Source organism: Triticum aestivum, chromosome 4B (assembly GCF_018294505.1).
Source record: "Triticum aestivum cultivar Chinese Spring chromosome 4B, IWGSC CS RefSeq v2.1, whole genome shotgun sequence".
NCBI lineage: Eukaryota > Viridiplantae > Streptophyta > Magnoliopsida > Poales > Poaceae > Triticum > Triticum aestivum.
This window is the reverse complement of record NC_057804.1, coordinates 86,139,491-86,163,452: the sequence shown is the minus strand read 5'-3', so window position 1 is coordinate 86,163,452 and position 23,962 is coordinate 86,139,491. Positions and strand designations below refer to the sequence as shown.

The window sequence follows — 23,962 nt, the reverse complement described above, 5'->3', positions numbered from 1 at the left end:
GGTCCTGTTCATCGGGAGGGGTGTGGCGTACCACAAAACGAGACTCCACGGGATACTGTTCATCTCCACCATCGACCTCCTCCATCCTCCACGGGCTACTGTTCATCCACCATCGACCTCCTCCAGCCTCCACCTGCGATTGTTCATCCACGGGCTCCTGTTCATCCAGCCTCCACCGCGTGCTACTCCACCGGCTACTGTTCAACCACCCCTCTCCATGGGCTCCTGTTCAACCACCCCTCCACGGGCTACTGTTCATCCACCCCTCCACCATCTACTGTTCATCCAGCCCTCCACGGGGTCGTCTTGTTCATCCAGCCCTTCACGGGGTCCTGTTCATCCAGCCCCAACCGGCTCGATCGATCGGGGTCCTGTTCATCCAGAGGCAACGCCACGGGTCCTGTTTATCCACTCCCACCGCTCACTGTTCATCCAAACCCCCCGCAACGCTCACTGTTCATCCAGAGAGGCAGCATTGATTGGCTTCAGTTAGCAGCAGTAGCGAAGGAATCGATCGCTCGGGTTCAGTAACGCGTAGCCTGCAGTGCAATCGCTCGGGTTCAATTAGAGCCCAACGCCTCGCTCGGGTTCAGTTAGAGCCAACGCCTCACACACACGCGCGTACGTGTACGAGAGAAACACGCATCGCTCGGCCCCCGACCACCCACCGTAACCGGGAACTCCCCGAAATTTTCCTCGCCCTCGCTTCTACCACGGTTTTTTCCGTCATGGACAGCCCAAAGAATGTCATGCAGCTGCGTCTCCGGCCCGCCTAGGACGAAAAGCCCATTTTCTGTCATGATTTTTTGTCATAGAAGTAGGAGCCCACCACATCTATGATGATACCGGGTTTTGTCACAATTATCGTCATAGAAGTGTCATATGTATGACAGAAAAAAAAAAATCGTTCGGCCCAAAATGTCACGGATGTGTCTTTTTTTGTAGTGTTTACAGATAGAATATGCAACAGCTACGAATACTTTAGCTAGTGGTGGAGTAAGTAATGCAATACCAGGGAAGATGCCGATAGTAAATCGGAGGAAGCAGGGAGGAGATGATGAAGGAGTTGATTCACTTATGTCTGATGAGGCAGCCTCCGCGTTGGAGGACCGCCGATCCCAATGAGTCTACTCAGTTGGAACTGCCGGGGAGGGGGGAATTCCCGGACAGTTCGTGAGCTTGCGACGATTTGCCAGTCGCATTCCCCCAATTTGGTTTTTTGTGTGAAACTAGGCAAAAGGCGGAAAAGCTGAGGAGGATTCGTGGTCGTCTCGGCCTCAAGGGGTTTTGTGGTGTGGATAGTGAAGGCATGAGTGGTGGGTTGGCTCTGTTTTGGCATGAGTCTTATGTGGTGGATATTCTGGACAAAAATGAACGTTATATTGATGCTCAGGTACAAGTAAATCAGAACGCAGAAAAGTGGAGGATTACTTGCGTATATGGAGAGCCGAGGACCGAGAATAGACATCTTATGTGGGCAAAGCTTCAAAATCTTAAAACAACAAGTGACTTACCTTGGTTAGTGTTGGAAGTTTTTAATGAGGCTATGTGGGATTTTGAACATATGTCAGCGACACCGAGAGCAAAATCTCAAATGGTTGGTTTTAGGGACTGTTTGGAAGTATGTGGCTTGGTGGATCTTGGATTCGTAGGGGTGCCTTTCACCTATGACAATAAACGAGCTGCTGCAAATAATGTATGGGTTCGACTTGATCGTGCTATTGCTACAAATATGTGGAGGAACATGTTTGCTTTTTCTGTTGTTTCGCATATTCCTTCTCCATGTTCAGACCATATAATGTTACTGATCAAGGCCTCGGCCGACCCAGGGCCGACGGGTGCAAAACCGAGGAGGTATGAACTATTTTGGGAGAGTGATGGTACGTTGCCGGAGGTGATTAAGGAGGCATGGGATGCGGTGGGGGGTGTCCGCAATCTTGCCCATCTGCGGGATGCCCTGGCAAAGACCATGATTTCGCTCGGCACATGGGGGAGGAAGTTCGGTAATGTTACAAGGGAACTTGCAAAATCTAGAACCCAGCTTGAGGAGCTTATGCACATGAATGCGGATTAGCAGGATATTCATAGGGTGACAGATAGAATGAATGAATTACTATATCAAGAGGAAATGATGTGGCTGCAAAGATCGAGGATCTCATGGCTGAAAGAGGGGGATAGGAATACAAAGTTTTTCAAGAATAAGGCGGTGTGGAGGGCGAGGAAAAACAAAATCAGACAATTAACTGATAGTGTTGGAGTGAATTCGCGGTGATGTGTGAGATTGCAAACAAATATTTTCATGAGATTTTCTTGGCGGATGCTACTCTTGATGCAGGCCCGGTTCTGGATCTCTTGGAGCCAATGGTGACTGAGGTGGATAACAATAAACTATGTGCTCCCTTTTCTGATAAGGAGATAGCGGACACAATGTTCCAAATAGGGCCACTAAAGGCACCTGGGCCAGATGGTTTTCCCGCGCGGTTTTTTCAGCAGAACTGGAGCACTATCAGAGATGACGTGATTGCAGCGGTGAAGGACTTTTTTACTACTGGAATTATGCCGGAAGGGGTAAACTCTACATCCATTGTTCTGATCCCAAAGATTTCTAACCCTGCAAAGATTTCTGACTACATGCCCATCAGTCTCTGTAATGTAATCTATAAGGTGATTTTGAAGTGCTTGGTGAATCGTCTTAGGCCACTCCTGGACACTCTTGTTTCTCCAGAACAGAGTGCCTTTGTGCCAGGCAGGATGATCATAGATAATGCTCTTGTGGCTTTCGAATGTTTACATTACATCAAACAGGAGAAGGATCCCACGAAGAGTTTCTATGCATACAAGCTAGACCTATCGAAAGCTAAAGACATTGGGTTTCCTTGGAGCAGGTGATGCAAAAAGCGGGGTTTCACTCAGCAATGGATTGACTGGATTATGACTTGTGTCACATCGGTGAGATATCGTGTTAAACTAAACGGGACCCTCTTGGATTCATTTGCACCGTTGCGTGGGCTTCGGCAAGGCGACCCTCTGTCTCCATTCCTTTTTTTGCTCATTGTGGATGGGTTATTGGCGATTTTAAAGAGTAAGGTTGCAGCAGGTAGTATCACACTAGTGAAGGTATGCAGAAGAGCACCGAGTATCTCACACTTGTTATTTGTTGATGATATGTTATTGTTCTTCGAGGCTACTAGTGAACAAGCAGAGAATGTTAAGGCAGCCTTGATCATGTATGAAAGGGCTACGGGGCAAAGTTTGAACCTCGACAAATGCTCGATATTTTTTGGTGCTGCATGTCTAGGGGCAGTACAGGAGCAAGTGTGAGATGTTCTGGCTGTCACTTCGACGGTGTTTGAAGAAAAATATTTAGGCATGCCAACCCCTGATGGGCGCATGTCCAAGGGGAAGTTTCAAAATCTTCAAACTAGTCTAACAAAGCGACTGATCCAGTGGGGTGTGATGGCCTCTTGGCGCAACCAGGAAGGGAGATTTTAATCAAAGCAGTTGCTCAAGCTTTGCCAACTTATATCATGGGGGTTTTCAAACCACCTTTCTCTGTGTGTGATGATTTGACACGAATGGTAAGGAACTTCTATTGGGGTTCTAGCAAAGGTAAGAGGAAGGTCCATTGGAGAGGTTGGGATCACTTGCTTCAGCCTAAGAACAAAGGGGGTGCTGGTTTCCGGGTCTTCCGGATGTTCAATCAAGCCTTGCTAGCTCGGTAGGCGTGGCGTTTGTTGACGAAACCTGAAAGCTTGTGCGCAGAAGTTCTGAAGGCGAGATATTATCGACAATTTGGTGGACACAATATTCTCAGGCAATGCTTCTTCTTCATGGCTTGCTATATCCCATGGTCTTGACCTTCTGAAGAAAGGGCTGATATGAAGAGTCGGGAATGGGCGTAATATTCGAGTGTGGAGAGATAACTGGATCCCGAGACCATATTCCTACAAGCCGGTGTCGCAACAGGGTCGTTGTCGTATTCGGTTTGTGGCTGGACTACTCAATGAAAATGGATCCTGGAATCTGGATGTGCTTCAACGATTTTTTATTCCAACGGATGTGGAGGAAATCCTGAAAATCCGAGCTTCCCCTAGGCTCGGGGACAACGTCATTGCATGGGGTCTAGATAAGCTTGGCGCGTTTATGGTCAAGTCGGTGTATACTTTAGCGTTCGAGGAGGCTAACAGGGCTACATCTGAGGCATCTAGCTCGTCGTCGGATGGCAGTAGATCGTGCTGGCAATTTATATGGAAGTGCAGCGTTCTCCCTACTGTACGAAATTTTGCATGGAGATTGTCTATTGACTCACTGCCTACTTGGAGAAATAAACATATGATTGGGTTGGAACCGAGTAGCACATGTCCGGTCTGTGGTATGGAGGAGGAAGACAATTTCCACCCGTTCATTAGGTGTCAGCTCGGACGGGACTTATATGAGCAGATGGCCACAATATGGCATATTCCAGCGCTGAATTATTTTCAAAACTCGTGCAAGGAGTGGCTCCTCAATGCTCTTGAACCACTGAATGATAATCAGCTATGCATGATCTTGCTAATCTTCTGGAGATGTTGGTACATACACAATGAGGTAATGCATGCCAAACCCGTCCCTCCCATGTCTGTGTCAGTGAGCTTCCTCCAAAGATACCTGGATGAATTAATTGGGATCAAGGTTAATACCCATTGTGATCCAGCAAAGGGGAAAGGAAGTGTAATCTATGATAGTGTGCTGCAGCAGGTGAAGATTTCGAAACAAGACACACCGTGGAAGCCGCCCAAGCAGCGCTGGGTTAAACTAAATACAGATGGGTCTTTTGCTGAGACAGGAGAAGCGGGAGCTGGGATGATCCTGCGGGACAGCGCCGGAGCGGTCATTTTTTCATCTTGCAGAACTTTGTTTTCTTGTAGAGATGCGCTGGAAGCGGAGCTATGTGCGTGTATGGAAGAAATATCCTTTGCACTTCAGCGGTCGAACCTAGCGATTGAAATTGAGATGGATTCGAGCAATGCCGTATCCATGATTTCATGTGAAGAGGTGGACCGTTCAGTTTATGCTCTTTTGATGGGAGAGATCAAGCACATGTTGAGTCTTAGAAATTTTTGTATTACTCATGTTCCTCGCAGCCAAAATAAAGCTAGTGATAGACTTGCTAGTTTCGCTAAAGTTGAGGGCCGGACTATTACTTGGGTCGGCTCGGGTCGAGAAGAGGTGTTGATGATTGTCCGTGATGATTGTAAGAACTTGATCATTGAGTAATACAATTCTATCCTGCGGAAAAAAAAGCTACTACGAGCCCGAATTATCAAACGTTCACGAAGCTCGCGGCTACGAGTTTTTTGCTAGCCCTGCTCAAAATGTTCTAAAATAAAGCTGTTAAAAAAAGAAAACCATCTTCATCGGCAGAAAAAAAAAAGGAGAGAATCACCGTCTCTCCGCATACATCACCTCGGCCGGCGCTGGCACCGATCTCCTCCAGAGTCCAAGCCTCTTCACCCAAAGCCATGGCCGCGCGGCGTCGCTCCCTCCTCATGCTCCTGCCCCTCCTCCTCCTACTCCTCTCCCACTTCCTCTCCCTCGCCGCCGCCTTCCAGTCGGACGAGCTGCTCCTCCACGACGATGACGAGTTCGAGGGCACCCGGGCCTCCTCCACCCCCTCGCCCCGGCCGCCCTCGACGCCGCCGGTAGTGTCCTCCCGCCGCCGATCCGCGGACGCAACGCAGGCGGTCGGCGCCTCCGAGTCCAACACCGTCCAGTTCACCCTCGAGCACGACCTCGGAGCCGGTCTAGGGTTCGCCCCCGCCGGGTCCTTCTCCGCCCGCCTCAAGTCCTCGGCCCACGGCTCCCAGGTTTGCTTCGCATCCTATCGGTAGCTTTGTTCCCGATTTGGTTGCTCGATCTCGTCTTCGTAGCTCTCGTTGCTTGCTGATCTGTTTTTTCTACTTCCTGATCCCGTGATCCATGGGCAGCCAGTGATTGGACCCTGCTAGGGGGTAGATTTGGTTGAGTTCGTCCCCCCATCAGTAGTTTGTAGCCGTTTGGTTTGGAGACAGTGAATTGTGTGGTTCGAATTGTTAGGGAAGGTGAACTATAGATCGGATCTGGTTAGTTTGTTCTTCCAGATCATCTGCTATTTGTTTGACGTGTGTGTGTATACATCAGGACGGTTCAGTTTTGTTGTTTGGTTGGTTTAGCAAAGTAGTTGCTACCCCGTTGGTAGTGCTGATAAGGTTGATAAATGATTATGAGCTTTACCATTTCATTTTTGGTGCCCAACAGTGGCATGACACACTCTGTCTGGTCACAGAAATCAGTTGTCACATCCTTTGCAAGAATATGGAATCTTTCTACATTGCTTACTCACATATTGCCATATAGAGAATAACTACGAGGTGAGGTGACAGAACCGCAAGCAACAAAGGGTGCGCATTTTGATCCAAAGTACTTGTAGCCTTGCGTGACGAAGCATTGGGTGTTTGATTGTTAGCACAATAAAATCTGGCTTTGCTAGGCAAAGAGATACAGTTTGGTCACAAGGGATGAGATCAGAATTGGCGTTCCCTCGAGAGCAAACATCAGTCTATTCTTTTCAGAATAGAGCAAAGTGTCAGTTAGCACATGATCTATTGGTCATTGGTTTCTCTTGGCAAAATATCCAAAGAAGGGATTTGCCTAGATAACCCATGACTGATAGCTAGTATTCTCTTGCCTAGATATGCTAGCTTGGCAAGGGTATTATATGGAGATAATTCCTTATCTGGCCCTTTTAAAAATGTGCTTCCCTGTTTGGTATTCTTTTGACACCAGGTGTGAATTTTGTTCCTAGTGTGACATTTCCATCTGTTTTTCCAGCAGAGAGTGTTAAATGGCACCTGAAAAGACACCCCTCATTTGTACACTAGTTATTTTTTCAGCAAAACACCTGAGCAGAAGTGGACCCACATATCAGTCGCAGTGCTGCAGCTAGGCACCTGGCGTGATTACACCATGGCCTTGTGGCGGTGCTCGGTCGAGGAGGAAAAGGGTGAGGTGGACCCCGTGCTCGCCACTGCCACCCCTCTCTCCTCTGACATGCTCTCTCCCGCGCTTCTGCGTCCTCCTCGCCTCCCTCTCCCTATTGCCCCCCTTGTCGTCCATATCGCCTCGCGCTGTGTACCCACCACGCTCTTGCCACTCGTCACCTCCCAGGCCACGCGTCTTGCCGAGCACAACATGCTGCTGTACCTTGCCGACTTCTGCATGCTCCCGCAGGGTGTCTAGATTAGAAGTCATAAGAAGGAATTTACTTTTGCTTCAGAATTATCTTGGCTTCGTTTGCTTGTATTCTACTCCCTCCTTTCCTAAATATAAGTCTTTGCAGAGATTCCATCATGGACTACATACGAAGCAACATGAGTGAATCTACACTCTAAAATGCATCTACATACATCCGTATGTGGTCCATAGTGAAATTTCTACAAAGACTTATATTTAGGAACGGAGGGAGTAGTATTTAACTAGTTGTCTCATTGAATAATCACCAATGTCAATGCTGCCCTCAAGTAGTAAAGTTAACCATATGTTAGTTTCCTATATGTTCTTTCTTTAACTATTTATACTCAAGCGAGGAGAATTTTATCTTAATTGACTCCACTCATTTTCTGAACCAGACTCTTACTAAGCTCCGATTTACGAGGAATGAGTTGACTGAGGATGAAAAGAATGCATTTAAGGTTCTTTCTTTTCTCCATTATTTCCTGATTTCATTATTTTTCTATATACCAACTTATCTGGTGCTTCTGTATTTTAATTTTATCATTGCAGAAATTACTGGAAGAAGATAGTTTTTACACAATAAGGCTACCGTCTAATGTGTTGGATCCTACAAGAAACGATTATATTTATTCCTCAATCAAAGCGGTAAGTTGATTAGTTGGCTAACTTCATTTTGTTTCTCTCCAACCTATCATTATGGCTTGCTGGATCATAAGATAGATTCACCAGATATACTCCAATATTATTGTGAATGAGATTTATTACAACAGAATCAACAACTATACTGATTTAAAATTACCATGAAGCAATGGCCACTTTCAAGCTTATGAAAGACGCATAAATTGCAGATATGAAATGGTTTATGTTAGGAATTATTGTGATTCTAGAGTTGTGTTTTCAGTCGCTGAACTGTGTATTTTTTCTATGTTCAGAGATGCATTCCACGTGACAGCTTGGATGAACATATTGTCATCCACATGGTAATTCTCTCGATTTCTTAACTGCTACTTGTATCTTCTCCTGTAGAGCTTACTTCATTGTGTATAATTGATACATCTTAAAATACTGTCAACATTTTCGTGGGTTCATAATTACATTTTCTGTATAACTAACAAGATAGGGTGGGATGCTGTTTGATTGTCGTGGACCTTTCCTATAGCCCCATCTATCTTTGCTGCTGATCCACGGAAAATGGCAGCTAGGATAGCACACCAGTGATGGTTTAGTTCAGAAGGCATTGGGGTAGACTATATTCAATTTTCGTTAGGAGATTGTGTTAGAGATGGTTAGGTATTCCTTCAGTATACGTATTTAGAAATATCTATTGGTGTTCCTTGAGCTTAAGGATGCTATTTATCCTTTCCTGATACTACCTCTGTACACTAACATAAGACTTTTTTGCAGTTCAATTTGAACTGCAAAAACGTCTTAAATTAGAGATTGTGTTAGAGATGGTTAAGTATGCCTTCAGTATACGTATTTAGAAATATCTATTGGTGTTCCTGGCGGTTAAGGTTCCTTCCCTGATAATGTAAGACGTTCTGCAAAAACGTCTTACATTACTGTACAGAGGGAGTACATTTTAGTTATTAAAATCAGCTAGCAGTTTCTGTTCCCTTTTGGATATGAGTATATGACTGCCTATCTTTAGAAGCAGCCCCTTATATGTTAACTTCTAGTTATAACTACCTGTTTTTAGGAGCCCTTCTAGTTATAACTACCTGTTTTTAGAAGGAGCCCTAATGTAATTTTCAGCATCAATCTAAGAATTTCCTTATCTAATGAAGCTGCATGTCAGAACCTCTTTGCCACTTGTGCATGGAGGGTGAGCATGAGTTATCAAGCTACCTACCCTTTCCGATCCCGTACAAAGGCACATTTTCCTGTACAACCCCCACCTTTGCACCACCACAAATCAGCCTGTAACATTGTACAGTTTAATCATGTGGCACTAGGAATGCATATTCAATAGAGTTGGTTAACCTGAGTATTTTTTAGCTCTGAAGCACGCAACTTTCGTCCTGGTTTTATTATGTTACATATATGTTCTTCCTTAGCAGAACTCCACGTCCAAATTGGAAGTTCCCATGTTTCATATTTAGAATGACAGATGGCTTTGTCGGCCGTTGCTTATTTGCTAGAAAGAGTCACTTGTACCTAGCATGTAGCATGAAACCTTTAATGGTATATTTTCTAGGTGATAAATCGGTACTGTAGTACAATAATACTGTCTTTCACAGGATGAAATGTTTGAAGGAATGTTCACTTTCTATAGATGAATGTCTCTTTGGTATTTGGCTCACATTAGGCTTTGCTGTGTCATTTGCAGGACGGTGTAAATATTTTGGCTGTTAATTATGGTTCCGTTGGTGGATGCCAATATCCCCGGCCAATGAAAGTAGTAAGTTGTCTTGCTTGAAACCTTGTTTATGGAGTTGCATGTGGTGAATAATTGATAGTAATAACCTATAACCTTTTAACTGTACCGTACCAGCAAAATGCACGCACATACTATAAACATATAAACTTCGAGGGTTATACTTCCTAAATTAAACTCCTGCAATTATGGTAAAATAACATGACAGAAGGATGCATGTTGATGTTTCACCCGTTAAGTATACCGTGTCTGTCTGCTGATGAAAGATAATGCTTCTATTTACAATACTGAAATTCTTGTTCCAGCCATCAAAATGGACATTCAATTCATACACTATTCTGAAGACTGCTGACCAAGCACCAAGGTAAATCTCTGCCTTATCGAGGTTAAGCCAAAAATAATATGCAGAGCACCAGAGAGGTGGCAGTTCACATTTATCTTAGTGACCTTTTTCCAGTAACAAACCTGTTGCTAAAGAACAGTGTCAAACCTATCCTCTCTCGAATGACACCTGGTTCCTTGTTCTAACTAAGTTGTGCACTTGCAGAACTCCATCATTTGTAGAGCAATTAATAGAAACTGAAAGTGGACTCGGTGAAGTGATGAAACCACCTGAGAAATCTTTCTGGGCTAAATATGTGAGTACAGCTATAAATACCACGTGTATATTGTTCGATTTTTTTCGTTGGTGTCTGCATGACTTTCGTATCCTTTTCCTTGAATCTGACCGCTGCTTCCTGCTTTGCAGTGGATGTACATCATTCCTCTTGGTCTCATTGTCATGAACGCCGTCACAGCAGCAGCAAACATACCGGAGGAGCAAGCTGGAGGGCAGGGTCAAGCTCCAGCACAAAGGGTGCCAATTGCTGCTCCAAGGAGAAGATGATGACTTCATATATTCTTTGCATGCCATAGGTACTTTATCTGGCAAAGCTATTTCAGCATCACAGACGTCGTTTGTCACAACCGTTCCTTCACCTGTAAGTTATACCCAACATCGTTTAAGTTTCAGATTCACAAAGAATGGATAGGGGATGGATCTGCTTGACCTTCCCCAGAACAGGGGCACTACTAGCGGCAACAAGACTCACTTGTTTTTTTTTCTCGCATTCAGAAACTCACCTTTGTTGTAGAATCACCTCAGAAAGGTTGCGTGTTCTGGTCGCATCTACATGCGTATTTTGCCTGTTGATAGAAATCACCATCAGCCTTTAACCCGGTTCAAACTGCATGCCTTAATATTCAGAACTAGCTTAATTACCAATATCAAACACTGTATGTTTTGCTCATAACCTTCCTGTATCAACGTTTTCGTGCTGCTTGCATTGCCGATGGTTTGATGCTTTGATGTTTCCCAAGTTTCTTGCGAATGCTACTCTTGGTGCCTGTATGTAAATGCTTATCTCCATATGGACAAAAAAAAAATCATTGATGTTTACCATGCTATAGTTGATGCACTTGCAAAACTGAGCAAAATTATCCTCATTTGTTGTGTACAAATAGATCAAACTGTGAATGTTTGTCCGTTTCAAAAAAAAAATAGTGTATTTAGGCTGTACTAAAATGTTCTCCTGTATAGAACATGTGTAGCCATGTTTTGACTTTAAATTTTGCAAGTGTAAATGTGGAGTAAAATGCTGTGGACATTCATTATGCTTTTGCAAGTAATTCACACCTTTGGGTGAGAAAAATTGAAAGGTATGGAGATAGGCAAATGGTCAAGCGAGATGGCGAGCTGGGTGAGCGCGGGCGTGTGAGATTCACAACCCAATAATTACAACGTAACTGCTTTGCACAAGACGTTTCACTTTCCGATCTAGGTCCAGCAACACGCAGCGGATGTGATGAAAGGATGAGGTTTTTTTTATTAAGGGTGAATTTTATTGAAAATGAAGCGGATTATTTCAACAAAGGATGGATTTATTGAAAATAAAGCATCACGGGGATACAAACACAATGAGCACACATCCGGCCTCTGCATAACTAAAATGCACACGGCCAACACTAACACACACAAAAGAAAAAAATACGACCGCAAAAATCAAAGTCATACAAGACCCAAGCTATGCCTAAGCGAGGAAAAAAATGAAACGATCAAAACAATGGTCAATAAAATCAGCAATGAATAGTGATGTTTTCTGCCACTATTCAATGTTGATTTTGTTTTTACCTTGTAAAGAATTTATGTTTGAACTTGAAATTTCACATGCTAATACAACATCACACTCTTAACATACTATATTTTCTGAATGCATATGTGTGTTTGTAAGCATCTACGATTGTACTGTGTTAAGAAAACATATTATGTTTTTTAAAGTTTTTTTTTGAAACCTCAGAACTATAACGTACTAGTTTCTATCAGAAGTTGGTTTCCACACGGTACTCTCCCTCTAGAGGCCACTCATAGATATTTTAATTTTTGAGGGAGGCCACTCAAAGGTGGGCAACAGTCTAGCCCGGGTCGGGCACGGCTCGCGGCGGCCTGTTGATAAGTTTTTTTTTAGACAGTCCACGAGGCTTTTTTATTAATTGTGATCAATGTTTACATCCACAAATGACAGATTACCGGGGTTACCTAATCAAACATGGCGGCCAACCCTCAACTTTAAAACATGCCTCGCTAGCATGTGAGCCTCGAAATTCGAGCTCCTATATTCATGCACAAAACTACAAGCTTCAAAAGTAGAACTAAGCTCTATGATTTCATGTAGAATTGCTCCATAACTTCTCGGGCTTCTATTCTTGATGTCGTCCACTACAACCTGGCAGTCCGATGCCACATGTAGTCTCTGCAAGTTTAGGTCTTCAGCAAGGGCCAGAGCTTCACGGATCGATAAAGCTTCAAGAGTGGGAGGGTCATGTACTCCCTTGATAACAATGACCGATGCTCCCTGAAAAACTCCATTGTGATCCCGGCATAAAGCGGCCGCAACTCCTCGTCCTCTATTCTGCGACACGGCAGCGTCAACGTTTATCTTGAAAGACAACGCCGGAGGCTTGATCCATTGACGCGGGCGATGAACAGGTCTCCCTGGATCGTCCCTTGCTGGTCTTTCGAGGGCTTTCAAGTCTGCTATGTAAGATCGAATGAAGCTGTTAGTAGCTTGTGGACTCTGGAAGACATCTTCATAGATCGCTTTCCGTCTGGCTCTCCAAACCGCCCATAAGGAGACCACCATTAGCACAAAATCCTGCTGTGAAAGCTTATCATGCAGTGCAAAAAGCCAGTTCCTAGCATTTGGCTCATTATTAATGCTCATCTGCTCCACAAGACCCTCCTCAGACAAAACCCATATGCATCTTGACATGGTACAATCTAGTAGTGCATGTCTCCAAGAATCGTCCCTCCCACATAAGGTACACGCCTTTGTTGTCGACATATTTCGGTGATGAAGGAGATCCATCGAGGGGATCAACTGCCGTGCCAGACGCCAAAGAAAAACCCGAAGCTTCGATGGTACTTTGATATGCCAAAGATCAGTCCACGCCTTACTGCTAGCTTCCAACGAAGAAGCCCCTGAAATTTCTTCCAACCAATTCACCCGATGCTCCCTTGTGTTCATTACCATTCTATAAGCTGATCTGACACTGAATTGTCCATTCCTCTCTGCAGACCATGCCTAGAAGTCCTCAATCACCCGGGTGCAAAGTGGTAAAGACATGATAGTATCAGCATCAAAAGGTAAGAAGGTGGATCTGATTAGTTGTTCGTTCCATGTTGCCGATGTGCTATCAATCAGCTCCGCAACCATAGTTGGTGGATTAGCACCATAGTTGGCGGCCTGTTGATAAGTGGGCTGTGCCATGCCCACCTTAGCGGAGGCCGGCCTGGCACGACACCTGGCCGGTCGGCCTGTGTGCTTTTCGGCCTTTTGGACTGTTTTTGGGCCAATAACTTGATAAAAAAAGTCTGAAAATAATAAACGGGCTATATTGTGCCAGCCCACGGGCCTCACATCTGGGCCGTCGTGCCATGGGCCACACACGGTCTGCTTAGTCATGTACCGGGCCAAGCCCTTTAGGGCATGTACAATGGTTGATAAGATAGTCTTATCTTAAGTTTTGCATGTAAATTAGAGATGACAAAAAAAATATGTCTACAATGGGTCATCTCTTAGCCTTATCTTCAATAATTAGTTGTTCCTAAAAATATGGTGAGACAAATTGTGCTAAGAGATCATCTCTTGTCTTCTCTTAAATAAGAGAAGACAAGCCTTCTCTTATGATTTCTCTCTCGTCCACCTCATCATGTATCCTACGTAGCACCCTTAAGATAGAACCATTGTACATGCCCTTAGGGATTTCCTATTTGGCGCTGCAGGCGCGGGTTATAGCTGTTTCCGCAAACCGGCGCCTGCAGCGGCGCAACCTGGGCTCGGCCCAACTTCCACTATTCCTGTTTTTTAAACTCTATATAAAACTGTAAAAAAGCCACGCAAACTAGGATTCGAACCTGCATCGCGGGTTTTCAGGCATCGAGGTATCTAGGTATAACCAACTCGACCACTTCACCAGATGTGGTAGCATACATGTTTAGGTCCCTTTATTTGTTCTTCTTTTTCCTTTTCCTTTTTTCTCTATCTTTTTTTACTTTCTTTTTTTGAAATTCGTAATTTTTTTCTTCAAATAGATGAACTTCTTTCTCTAAATCCATGACCTGAATTTTTTGAAACTCGTGAATTTTTTTTCAAATTGATGAACCATTTTTAGAATAGGGGAACTTATTTTTCAAATTTATGAACTTTTTACAATTTTCTGATCTTTTTCTTAAAATTGATGAACTTTTTTTGCAAAATCGATGAACTTTTTCTCAAAATCGATGAACTTATTTTCAAAATTGATGAACTTTTTTCAATTTACATGAACTTGTTTTCAAAATCGATGAATTTTTTCTCAAAATCGATGAACTTATTTTCAAAATCGCTGAACTTTTTTCAATTTACATGAACTTGTTTTCAAAATCGATGAACTTTTTTCAATTTAGGTGAACTTTTTCCAAATTCGATGAACTTTTTTCAAATTGATAAACTTTTTTTCAAATTCGATGAACTTTTTTCAAAATCGATGAACTTCTTTTGAATCCATGAACTGTTTTTGAATACATGAACTTTTTCGAGTTGGTGAACTACTTTTTGAATATGCGAACTTTTTTTTGCATGCTCATGAACTCCATTTGTAATATGTGAAGATATTTTCAAATAATTGGAAAATATAAACGCTACAGTGTAATGCGCAATAAATAACGTGTCTACATTCCTATTCTTTAAAGCTCTCGCGCTGGTATTTTTGCCGGTCATTTTTTCGCGTTGCTTGTTGCGTGATCGTGGGCCGGCCCATCCAGCGGCTGCTGCGGGCGCCACTTCTCTTGCGGGGCGCTGAAGGCGCGGTATAGGAGCTTCCAGCCCTTTAATGCTGAGTACGCGTGTTCATGGGCCGGCCCGGAAAAAAGGTCCGTTCGGCCAGCTATAAGGCCGGATTAGGGAGCCAGGCGCCACACCCACACTTGGTCGGCCGAGCAACAGCCCGCCCACAGCTTCCCTTCTCCGGCAAGCCCAGTTGAGGACAAGCCGCATCGCCTCTTCGAAGGCTGCTTCGCCTGCGTCTCATAGGGAACCCCGCCGGGCAACCGAAGGGGAGAGGAGGCCAGGGACGGTAGTTTGCTAGATTCAAACTTAAATCTGAGAATAAGAAACTTAAATCTGAACAAAGTTAAACTTGCAAGAGCCCGAAATCTGAATGGATTTAAACTTGCAAGAAGCACAAGTTGCCAGTGCTCAATGCCCAATGGGTCAGGACAACACACCCCCCGGTCAGCTTTTGATGCAACATCTCTCTCTACCTAAACTCGCAACAAACTCAAGACGTCAGCGCTCAATGGCCAATGGGTCATGACTTCCTGCAGTATTTATCTAACACTAGATGATTGTACAAGAACGCCACCGTCGCGCAAGCGGCGATGGCCAGGGCCAGAAACGCCGTCTTCGTCAGTCTTGGGGAGGAGCTTGGCAGCCATGGGTACAAATCTGGTTGAGGCATGACGCAGCTCTGGCCATTGAAGTATATGCGTCTTGGAAAACCCCAGCCCTTCTCGAAAGTGAAGGTTGATGGGTCCTTCCTGAACAGAAGCTCGGATTGCACATTGCCGTCTGGCCCAGACACCATGAGCAGGTCATTGTAGTACTTGAGACCCCACAGCATCGCGGTATCATCTGCATCGAAGTGCCGGTGAACAGCTTAGTACATGCTATACATTTTACTCCCTCCATTCCTAAATGTAAGTCTTTGTAGAGATTCCACTGGATGGACTACATACGGAGCAAAATGAATGAATCCACACTTAAAATGCATCTATATACATCCGTATATAGTTCATAGTAGAATCTCTACAAAGACTTACATTTAGGAACGGAGGGAGTAGTTGCCAAGTGGATGGATAAACTAGTAGTACTCACTTATTACTCCGTAGGGGTTCAATGCTTTGTAGTTGAAGCTGAAAATTGTCGTGACATTGTCGAAATTTGGGTGTTGAACAACCAAGTTCCACTGCGAGTAGTTCATCCGGTAGTTCCAGTTTGAAATGGTGATCTTCACCCTCCAATACTCCCTATAGTTGGCCTTAACATGCCAGTGCACCTTGATTGGGCACATATGGGGCGAGCATCGTACTAGGGGGGTCGAGCTGCCCTTGCCAGGTCCATTCACCACTGAAGCCAAGTAAGGCGAATTAGCCCTATCGAAGTAGCAAACACATTTAGAAATAGTTTCACAGAGTGCAAAAAGTTTCTGCCTCCTGAAGAGATAATACTTACTCAACGCAGCTCCCAGGGTTGGTTATGTTATTTTGGCAGCCACACGAACATTTTGGGCAGTCAACTATCGTTTCATTGTAAAACGATGATAGGGCAACACAACAAGCAGGACCTCTTTGAGCAACAAACTGTGAATATGTGCATATCACATCCCAAGTCACTGAAAGAAGAGAACATTTTCGTTAGTCAGCGAGCAACATATGCTAGATCACTGTTGACCTGTGGACTGTGGTAAGCCCAAGAAATTTGATTCTGTCGTAATAGCAACTAAACAGAAAAGAGGAATTCGGAAACGACATACCTTGCGCTTGAGTTGTTCTCCTTCCATCGGGCGAAATGAACTTAGTGGGAGGTTTTACTTTATGGGTTGCTCCACAGGTATACCCTGGACCTGGGGCCTTGAGGGTGAAGTTTTTCGGCGGTTTCACTGTCCTATTGCTCGTTCCGGATCGGCCAACAGTGATCTGAAACGATGCCACTGCATTGACTGGATCTTGCACCCATGAGCTAAGAACTCCTCCTTTGCAACAATTTCCCACCTGCATGCCGTTAGTCGCACCAGGAAGCAAGTCAACTACTGTTGGGTCTCTCCTGCAGCAGTGTGGTATATTGCCTTTAAATTCAGAGCAATCCCCTTGCTCTATGGTCTGTGCACCCATCATTCCCCAGATGATCTCCTTCTTTGTCCAAGCCCACCTAAGATGCCACCCAGGTGCTTGGATATGACGGTACTTCTGGTAATTGTTTATGGAAACAACAGCCTGTGAAATGCAGATTGTACAGAGCATCAACAGCAGAATAATACATGGTGGAGGTTGTATGTTTCACAATTATGTAAGGGTTCTTAATGCTGCGTTTAGAGTCAATAAAATTCCCTTCTCAATAAAAGTGTAACAGGTCTTAATAAGACAAAGGTTGAAGCGAAGTGATGTGCAGCGAATCTGTTCTGCATTGTGTCAAAATGCAACTAGGAAAAAAGAAATTGCACACATTGGAACTGAAGAGTTTTACAAAAGGGAGTACTTGCGTCCTGACTTGTGCATGAACTTCAATCAGAACTCTGAATTACTGTATTACAAGTTGTGGTAACTTACAATATAGCCATCTGCAGTCCACTGAGTGATATCCCATTTGATTGTGATGTTCCCAGTTGGATCAAGAGGGTCGTAAGCTTCTGCATAGAGATAGGCAAGTATACGCAGAACCTCAAGTTAACATACATGAGTTGGTTACATGCATTTCAACACACAGCCTTGTTCACATCAAGTTCCAGTTTAAATAAAAATAGCGAAAAAGCTCCTCTGTATGAGAAGTAGCACAATACGGATCAAGATTTACTTGCTATTAGAACAAATTACACACAGCCAATCTTAGCTGAATGAAAATTGAGGAAGAACTCTGTAACTATCCTATATGCACACTCCACATTGATCTTTGCATGATATAAAAACTACTCCCTTCGTAAAGAAATATAAGAGCGTTTAGAACACTACACTTATATTTCTTTACAGAGGGAGTATTTCTCCTTTACATAATTAAATTTGGACAACCATGTAACTATCCGAAATGCACACTCCACATTTGATATGACAGAAAAATGGGAAGAAGTGGCTCTTAATTATTTAAGACTGAATTTTTTTTCGACAACCACGTAACTGCGGTGGTGATAATAGCTCGAGATTCTTGTTCCCTTAATGGTTTTGCCTCTTATATTTATATAATTGTGCTAACCAGGTATCGAAGTGTAGAACTCTGGGCTGAAGCAGGTGCATGCAGCTTAAAACATGAACAAATTCTTTTAGCAATCGGTAATTCGGTATCGAGTAGTGAGTAAAGGCTACCTACCATAGTTACAGGCAAACATTAATTTATACTCTCTGCATGCCTAATAAAGCAGGATACGAATGATCCGGAACCTTTGATTATATGACAATCGAACAGTAGGCCCCCCCCCCCCCCCCCCCCCCTTTCCCCGAGTATTTTCTTGACCGACCACTACGCAAGATTCTACTAGGGCCACATCGATCCTCTTCGTATGATATGACTGAAAAATGGGAAGAAATCCAACTGCGGCGGTGAATGGTAAGTGGTAACAGCTCGAGATTCTGGTTCCCCACATGATTTTTATTTCCTCTTATGAATCGGAAATATACAGAGATTTTTGTCTCGCATCGGTACAGATGCCCACAAAATCTGCGAACTTATCAAGATCGAGGACGGATTTACAGAAAGGAGAGAAAAAGGGGGAAAAGGCGTTTGGGAAGAAGAAACCCTCGATGAAACAGTAGTAGCACGAAACAAATTGTGAGAAGAGTGAACAAGGCAATGTAGAGTTGTTCGGAAAGGAGCAAGGGAGCCGGGCACCTGTCAGAGGCGCCGCTCCGACGAGCAGGAGCAGCGCCAGCGCGGCGGCGGCGGCGCAGAGGCGCATGCGCAGGAGCGACGTCGCCGCCACGGCCGATGGACAGGCTAGGCGAGGAACAGCTCCCTAGTGCGCTAGCTAGGCGATGCAATGCCAGTGCCAGCTGCCGCTGCCAATCCTGGTAGTAGCAGTGCTCATTTATTTTCGCCGGCCTTTTCCTCGGCGGGCGTGATTAATAGCCCCGCCCCGGTGCGCCATTCCATTTTTGTTGGGTGCGGGGAGAAAGAGGCAGCCCGAGCGCGACGCATGGGAGGGCGAGCGTGTCTCAGTCACAGACGAGGAGCGCGCGGGGCCCGGCGCGGCTGGCTGGCTCGCTGCAGCAGCGCACAAACCAGCTGACGAGCGAGCTCCCTTTCCCTCGTCGGCCTTTTCCCCCCGCTGCGCGGCGAGAGAGAGAGGGAGGGTCAGAGGTCAGAGCGGCCGTTTCTTTCGGTTGGTTGGGCCAGCCAGCCGCGGGGACCAAAGGGACGGACGAAAGTTTGAGCGATTGGCGTGGGAAACGGTGGTGTGTGGGGGGAGGGAGCACAGCTTTGTTTGCTTTGGCTCTGGGTCTGGGACTCTGGGGGCACGTGACGGGGAAAAAGAAAGAAAAGGGGCATACCGGGGCGGGCGGGACGCATGCAGTGGCGCTGGCTGGGCTGACCATGGACCGAGATACGGAAAGCATGTCGTTAATCCTTCTTAATCCTAAATCTTAATAAATCTTATTCCCCCGTGTAGCTCGACACGGACGCGTGGTGTCGGGCTCCGTACGCACGCCGGCTCGGTTACCGGACGTCCCGTGGAACATGGGCCGTGGGGGCGGCTCGATGCGATGCTTGGCGGATCTGGCTGGCCCAGGCATCCGGCGTCGATGGTGGCGGGCGGCGGCGCCTCACGGACGCATGGGGTCCACGGCGCGCCGTGCTGGCCGCCCGCTCTCGGGCTTGGAATAGTGCGACCGCCTGCGAAAGAAAGAATGGCTCGACCTTGGTCAGCCTGGCGACGGCGACAAACCGTCGCCAGGGCTGGACCAAAAGCCCGAAGCTCATGAGCTTAATGGCTGGCTAAGATTGTATAGCTCGTTTCTAAATGGACAAAGCCAAGCACATTGATGTTGAGCTCCTTAAACTTAAGGAGCTTAACGTATGAGTTAACGAGTTTCATTAGTAGCTTGTTAAGCTTGTTAGTACAACAAAACACATATTTCTATTTTATGTAAACATATTTTTATGACACGACAACCCATCTATTCAATATAATCAAGGCAATCCAACCCACAACAGACAACAAACCAGCGCATCTACTTTTATAGTGAACATATTCCTTCGTACAAATTACAGACACACTCTTGTCCCAAATGCTTAGCGTGCCGAGCAGCTCGTTAATCCACCCCTAACCGTCGCCATCCTGAAGGCGTTGTCAAAGGCAATGTCATGTTCCTTCTCAAATGCTCCAGGGGCAACCCTCGATCCGGTTGCTTTCGGATCGGATGATGGCGGCACCATGTGTCGTGCACATCTTGAGGCCCTCGTCTTGAGCAGGTTTCCGACTGCCGGAACAAGCGGCTCAGAGGTGTTCTTCTGCTGCTTGTGCGCTCTGGTCTTATTGATCGACCAGCTTTGCGAAAGAGCATGATGCTCACATATGAAGCCGGGTTAGCGAGACCACGAACTATCTCGGATCCCTGCGTTCCCTATCAGCACTCCTCCTTGAGGATGTTCGTCGGGTGGCCACCAGACGACCAAGCTTAAGCCTATGCTTGCTTCATTAGATTTGTGATTGACAGCGGCGACTCTTTGCATCCTTGTAGCTCTCATGTTATTTTCTTTCTTTTCGGTGTGACATGTTCATCTAATCTTCCTTCCCTGGTATTTTTTGGGCTATCTGGTCTTCTTCATGGATGAAACATAGCGCTCGGTACTGTTCGTAAAAAATGCAGCTTCTACCGATAATCCTAGCGAACAATCTATCACGCTAGTTGGACGATCCCAACGAATAAAAACACCCCCTCCTCCCTCCCTTGCAATCTGGTCCTCCTCCCCTCTTTGTTCTTCTCCGCTCTTCAGTCACCATGGCAAAATTGCCCAAATCGCTCGAGGGGGGGGGGGGGGCTAGTGGATCACGAAAATTGAGGCCATAATATACACCCAAAACCTTCCCCACATCCCACCCCATCTCAATTTCCATCAATCCATACTAGAATCAGAGGGGAACAAGAGCACTAAGGGCGTGTTCGGGAGCCCTCCACAACCTAAAACTCCTCAACTCCACAGCCCCAAACCAGCAGCCAGCTTCTCGATAAAAATCCTGGAGTTTAGTGATCGTTCGGCAGCGCAGCTTCTTCGCTCGATCGACCCTCCCAGGCCGGGAGCCCATTTAGGCTCATTGTGGCCCAGTCGGATGGGATAATGGGTGTCCTGTGAGCCCGTTTGGGCTGAAAATCACCACCGCCACAACTTCCTCCTCGTCACCAACCACCAAGGCGCCGCCTCCTTTACCCGACCCACGCAGGCCAGGACCAGAAGGCGGGGGTGTGGAGCTCGGGTCAGCCACGCGGTGAGAGCAGCGGCGAACTGCAGTTGCAGGAGGCGGGGGTGGAGGAGTCGTTGGGAAGAAGAGCTCGGGGTCGTGGCCATGGGGTGAGAGCAACGACGAGCTGCAGCTACAGGAGAGGATCTCGGGGTCATGGAGGCGGAGCTCGACAGAGGACGGAGGCCAGCTGGTAGCGGTGGCGGCAGCCGGTTCCCATGGCGGCGGCTAGGGTTCCCATGGCAACGAGGGGGAATAGAGATGAGGCCATAGGATGTTCCGGGATGCACTCGAACAGGTACCTCCTAGTGTCACTTGGCGATGGCAGGAGGGGGTAATTCCATGCAACTCTCGCTTCTTCATTTCGGAGGAGCTCGGTTTTCCCAGCTCCACGACTCCTTTGATTTTGCACTTCGCTCGTAGCCAGCTTCCCATGCCCATAACCACGAATTGTATCGTTCGGCTGCACTCCACACCTGGAGTTTTTTTAGGGGAAATCATGCCGCTTTATTTAACCGAAGCTAGGAATGTCATCTGAAATTACATCTAAAATAAAGTCTGGTGGCGAATCCGCCCAAAACTTAGAACGGTTGTCCCCTACCCCTACTTTTGCCAGCTTATGAGCGGCTACATTCCCGGACCGATGAACCCAAGACACCTTGGACTCCTCCATTGACCTAAGCATCGCTTTTATCTCCTCCACCCGTGGACCTGCAGCAGACAAATTCCTCTGCGGTGAATTGAGCATCTTGACCAGTGCCAAGCAATCAAGCTCGACATGCACCCGCGGGAAGTTTAGATCAATTGCCACACGAACAGCTTGCCTGCATGCCAAAACCTCCACCATCTCAGGATCATTGTTATGTGGGAAAAATGGCACAGTCCCGCTCGAACGCCCCTTGGTGATCGCGAAGAACTGCACCACCTCCTCCTTTCTCCCCATGCCTAGAGACCGCGCCGTCGGAGTTGATCTTAATCCATCCAGCAGCTGGGGGTTCCCACCTCTGGATAGTTTTTGGCTCCGGTTGTGGCCCCCTTGTCTCATGAGATGTCTTCCAATCATCAACTTGTACCTGGAGTTGTGGAGTTGAGAAACGGGAGGGCTCCCGAACACGCCCTAAATTAGGCTAGATTTGCCATCTTAAGAAAATAAGGTGATTTGCCATAAACAAAACTGTGGGGCGAATTCATGCATGGTAGGGGAATTTTTGCCATGTGGATTGATATGTACTAAAAGAGTTGTGCGCGCTTTGCTGCGTCGTTAGTGTTGTAGGGATTTCATAAATGTTTTATTTGGTTTGGCACGTGAGAGAGATGATGTTGCATGTTTTATTTTTTTACTAGTAAACATGCCCGAGCGTTGCAACGGGAGAAAAAACTATCTCACGGTGTCTGAATAGGCAAAACTCCCATTGATAAGGCATCTGGTTGGGTCGGCTTTTTGTGACCGGGGCATCCACCTGGGCGTTTGGGAACGGTTTGGTGTGCCTGATGTTTAGATGCTCTTGCGACTAACAACCCAAGTCTCCACATGCACCACAGATTAGTAATAACACCATTTGCATATTTGGTAGTCACCACACTCCATCTTAAATACCCTTTAGAATTGTCAGAAAAATATTCACGATAGGCACCGTCAGTTGGCGCGCCATAAAGGGATGCGACAACTGGAGATCTAACCCAGATTGGTTCTCAATCTCAACCGGGCGATTTCGTGTACGGCCAAAGCTTTGTCTTTGTCTCTTTCACCTTCATCACAAAAAGACATGGGTTGACTCTACAACAGCCTTTCATGTCTGAATGGGCAAAACTCCCATTGGCTTTGAATTCAAAGGACAACTTACTATAGGATGTTATTCAAAAGTAGCACACGGATTGAAAGACTATCAATGATAGAAGTACACTAGAAACTACAATCTGTAGGGGCAAGCAACTGGAAGATAATAGCAAAAAAGGCACGCCTTATTCAGCTCAGCATTTAATTATGTCCTCTGCTTCATGTATCTTTCTTTAAGATGTATTGTTTAAATTCACGAATAAACTAAATCAGTGAACATATTTTAAATTCATGATTTTTTTGATTTAATGAACATTTTCTTTAAATGCATGATCAATTTCTAAATCACCGAACATTTTCAGAATGAATAAACTATTTTGTAAATCAAGAATAGTTTTTGAATTTTTAGGATATTTTTTCATTCATGAACATACACAAACTTCTTTTTAAATCTTGAATTTTCTTTATTTCCCGAACATTTGCTTTCAAAATTGTGATTTTTTTAAATAAGCAAACTTTTTTTTAAATCATGAATATTTTCTGAATCCACAAATATTTGATGATTTATTAAACATTTTATTTCAAAATTCTTATTTTATTTAATTTTAGGAACTTTTTTGAATTACCAAATTATTTAAAGTAAAAAAACGAATTTAAAAAACAGGCCGCCCGGACTTGGGTTGGCCTAAACAGACATCGTCCTCTCGCAGCATGCAGTATAGAAGGTTCCCTACTGCATGGGGCGGTCCAAGGAGTGATTCCCTCGTGTGAAACATTTTTTTATCATAGGACAATGCTCGTGGGTTGCCACGGGA

The 23,962-nt window shown here is 45.4% G+C and overlaps 2 protein-coding genes across 3 annotated transcripts; one reads left to right on the top strand and one right to left on the bottom strand.

The window, feature by feature from the left end:
* Positions 1 to 5,414: 5,414 nt before the first annotated feature.
* LOC123091178 (ER membrane protein complex subunit 10) lies at positions 5,415 to 10,980 on the top strand. 2 transcript variants are annotated; one of them, XM_044512610.1, is made up of 9 exons: positions 5,415 to 5,846; positions 7,647 to 7,709; positions 7,801 to 7,896; positions 8,184 to 8,231; positions 9,581 to 9,652; positions 9,934 to 9,992; positions 10,176 to 10,266; positions 10,377 to 10,543; positions 10,641 to 10,980. In XM_044512610.1, exons 1-8 carry the CDS (start codon positions 5,502 to 5,504, stop codon positions 10,512 to 10,514), a joined length of 912 nt encoding a protein of 303 aa, XP_044368545.1. In that variant the 5' UTR covers positions 5,415 to 5,501; the 3' UTR covers positions 10,515 to 10,543; positions 10,641 to 10,980. The 2 variants fall into 2 exon arrangements, with proteins under 2 accessions (XP_044368545.1, XP_044368544.1); XM_044512609.1 differs by having other exon boundaries at positions 10,377 to 10,980.
* Positions 10,981 to 15,316: 4,336 nt separating this feature from the next.
* Positions 15,317 to 19,344, bottom strand: LOC123091177 (COBRA-like protein 2). The gene is made up of 6 exons (XM_044512608.1): positions 18,802 to 19,344; positions 17,532 to 17,611; positions 16,739 to 17,198; positions 16,438 to 16,597; positions 16,081 to 16,358; positions 15,317 to 15,837 (listed from the first exon to the last, which is right to left on the bottom strand). The coding sequence occupies exons 1-6, from the start codon at positions 18,866 to 18,868 to the stop codon at positions 15,515 to 15,517; spliced, it is 1,368 nt and encodes a 455-aa protein (XP_044368543.1). The 5' UTR covers positions 18,869 to 19,344; the 3' UTR covers positions 15,317 to 15,514.
* Positions 19,345 to 23,962: the final 4,618 nt, after the last annotated feature.

What these genes read in the sequence shown, in the direction of transcription:
- LOC123091178 (XM_044512610.1), top strand. Translation starts at nt 5,502, where the DNA reads ATGGCCGCGCGGCGTCGCTCCCTCCTCATGCTCCTGCCCCTCCTCCTC. An exon ending in ACTGCTGACCAAGCACCAAG is followed by an intron (nt 9,993 to 10,175) that starts GTAAATCTCTGC and finishes GTGCACTTGCAG; the next exon opens with AACTCCATCATTTGTAGAGC. An exon ending in AATCTTTCTGGGCTAAATAT is followed by an intron (nt 10,267 to 10,376) that starts GTGAGTACAGCT and finishes CCTGCTTTGCAG; the next exon opens with TGGATGTACATCATTCCTCT.
- LOC123091177 (XM_044512608.1), bottom strand. Translation starts at nt 18,868, where the DNA reads ATGCGCCTCTGCGCCGCCGCCGCCGCGCTGGCGCTGCTCCTGCTCGTC. An exon ending in GAGAACAACTCAAGCGCAAG is followed by an intron (nt 16,598 to 16,738) that starts GTATGTCGTTTC and finishes CTCTTCTTTCAG; the next exon opens with TGACTTGGGATGTGATATGC. An exon ending in AACCCTGGGAGCTGCGTTGA is followed by an intron (nt 16,359 to 16,437) that starts GTAAGTATTATC and finishes CTACTTCGATAG; the next exon opens with GGCTAATTCGCCTTACTTGG.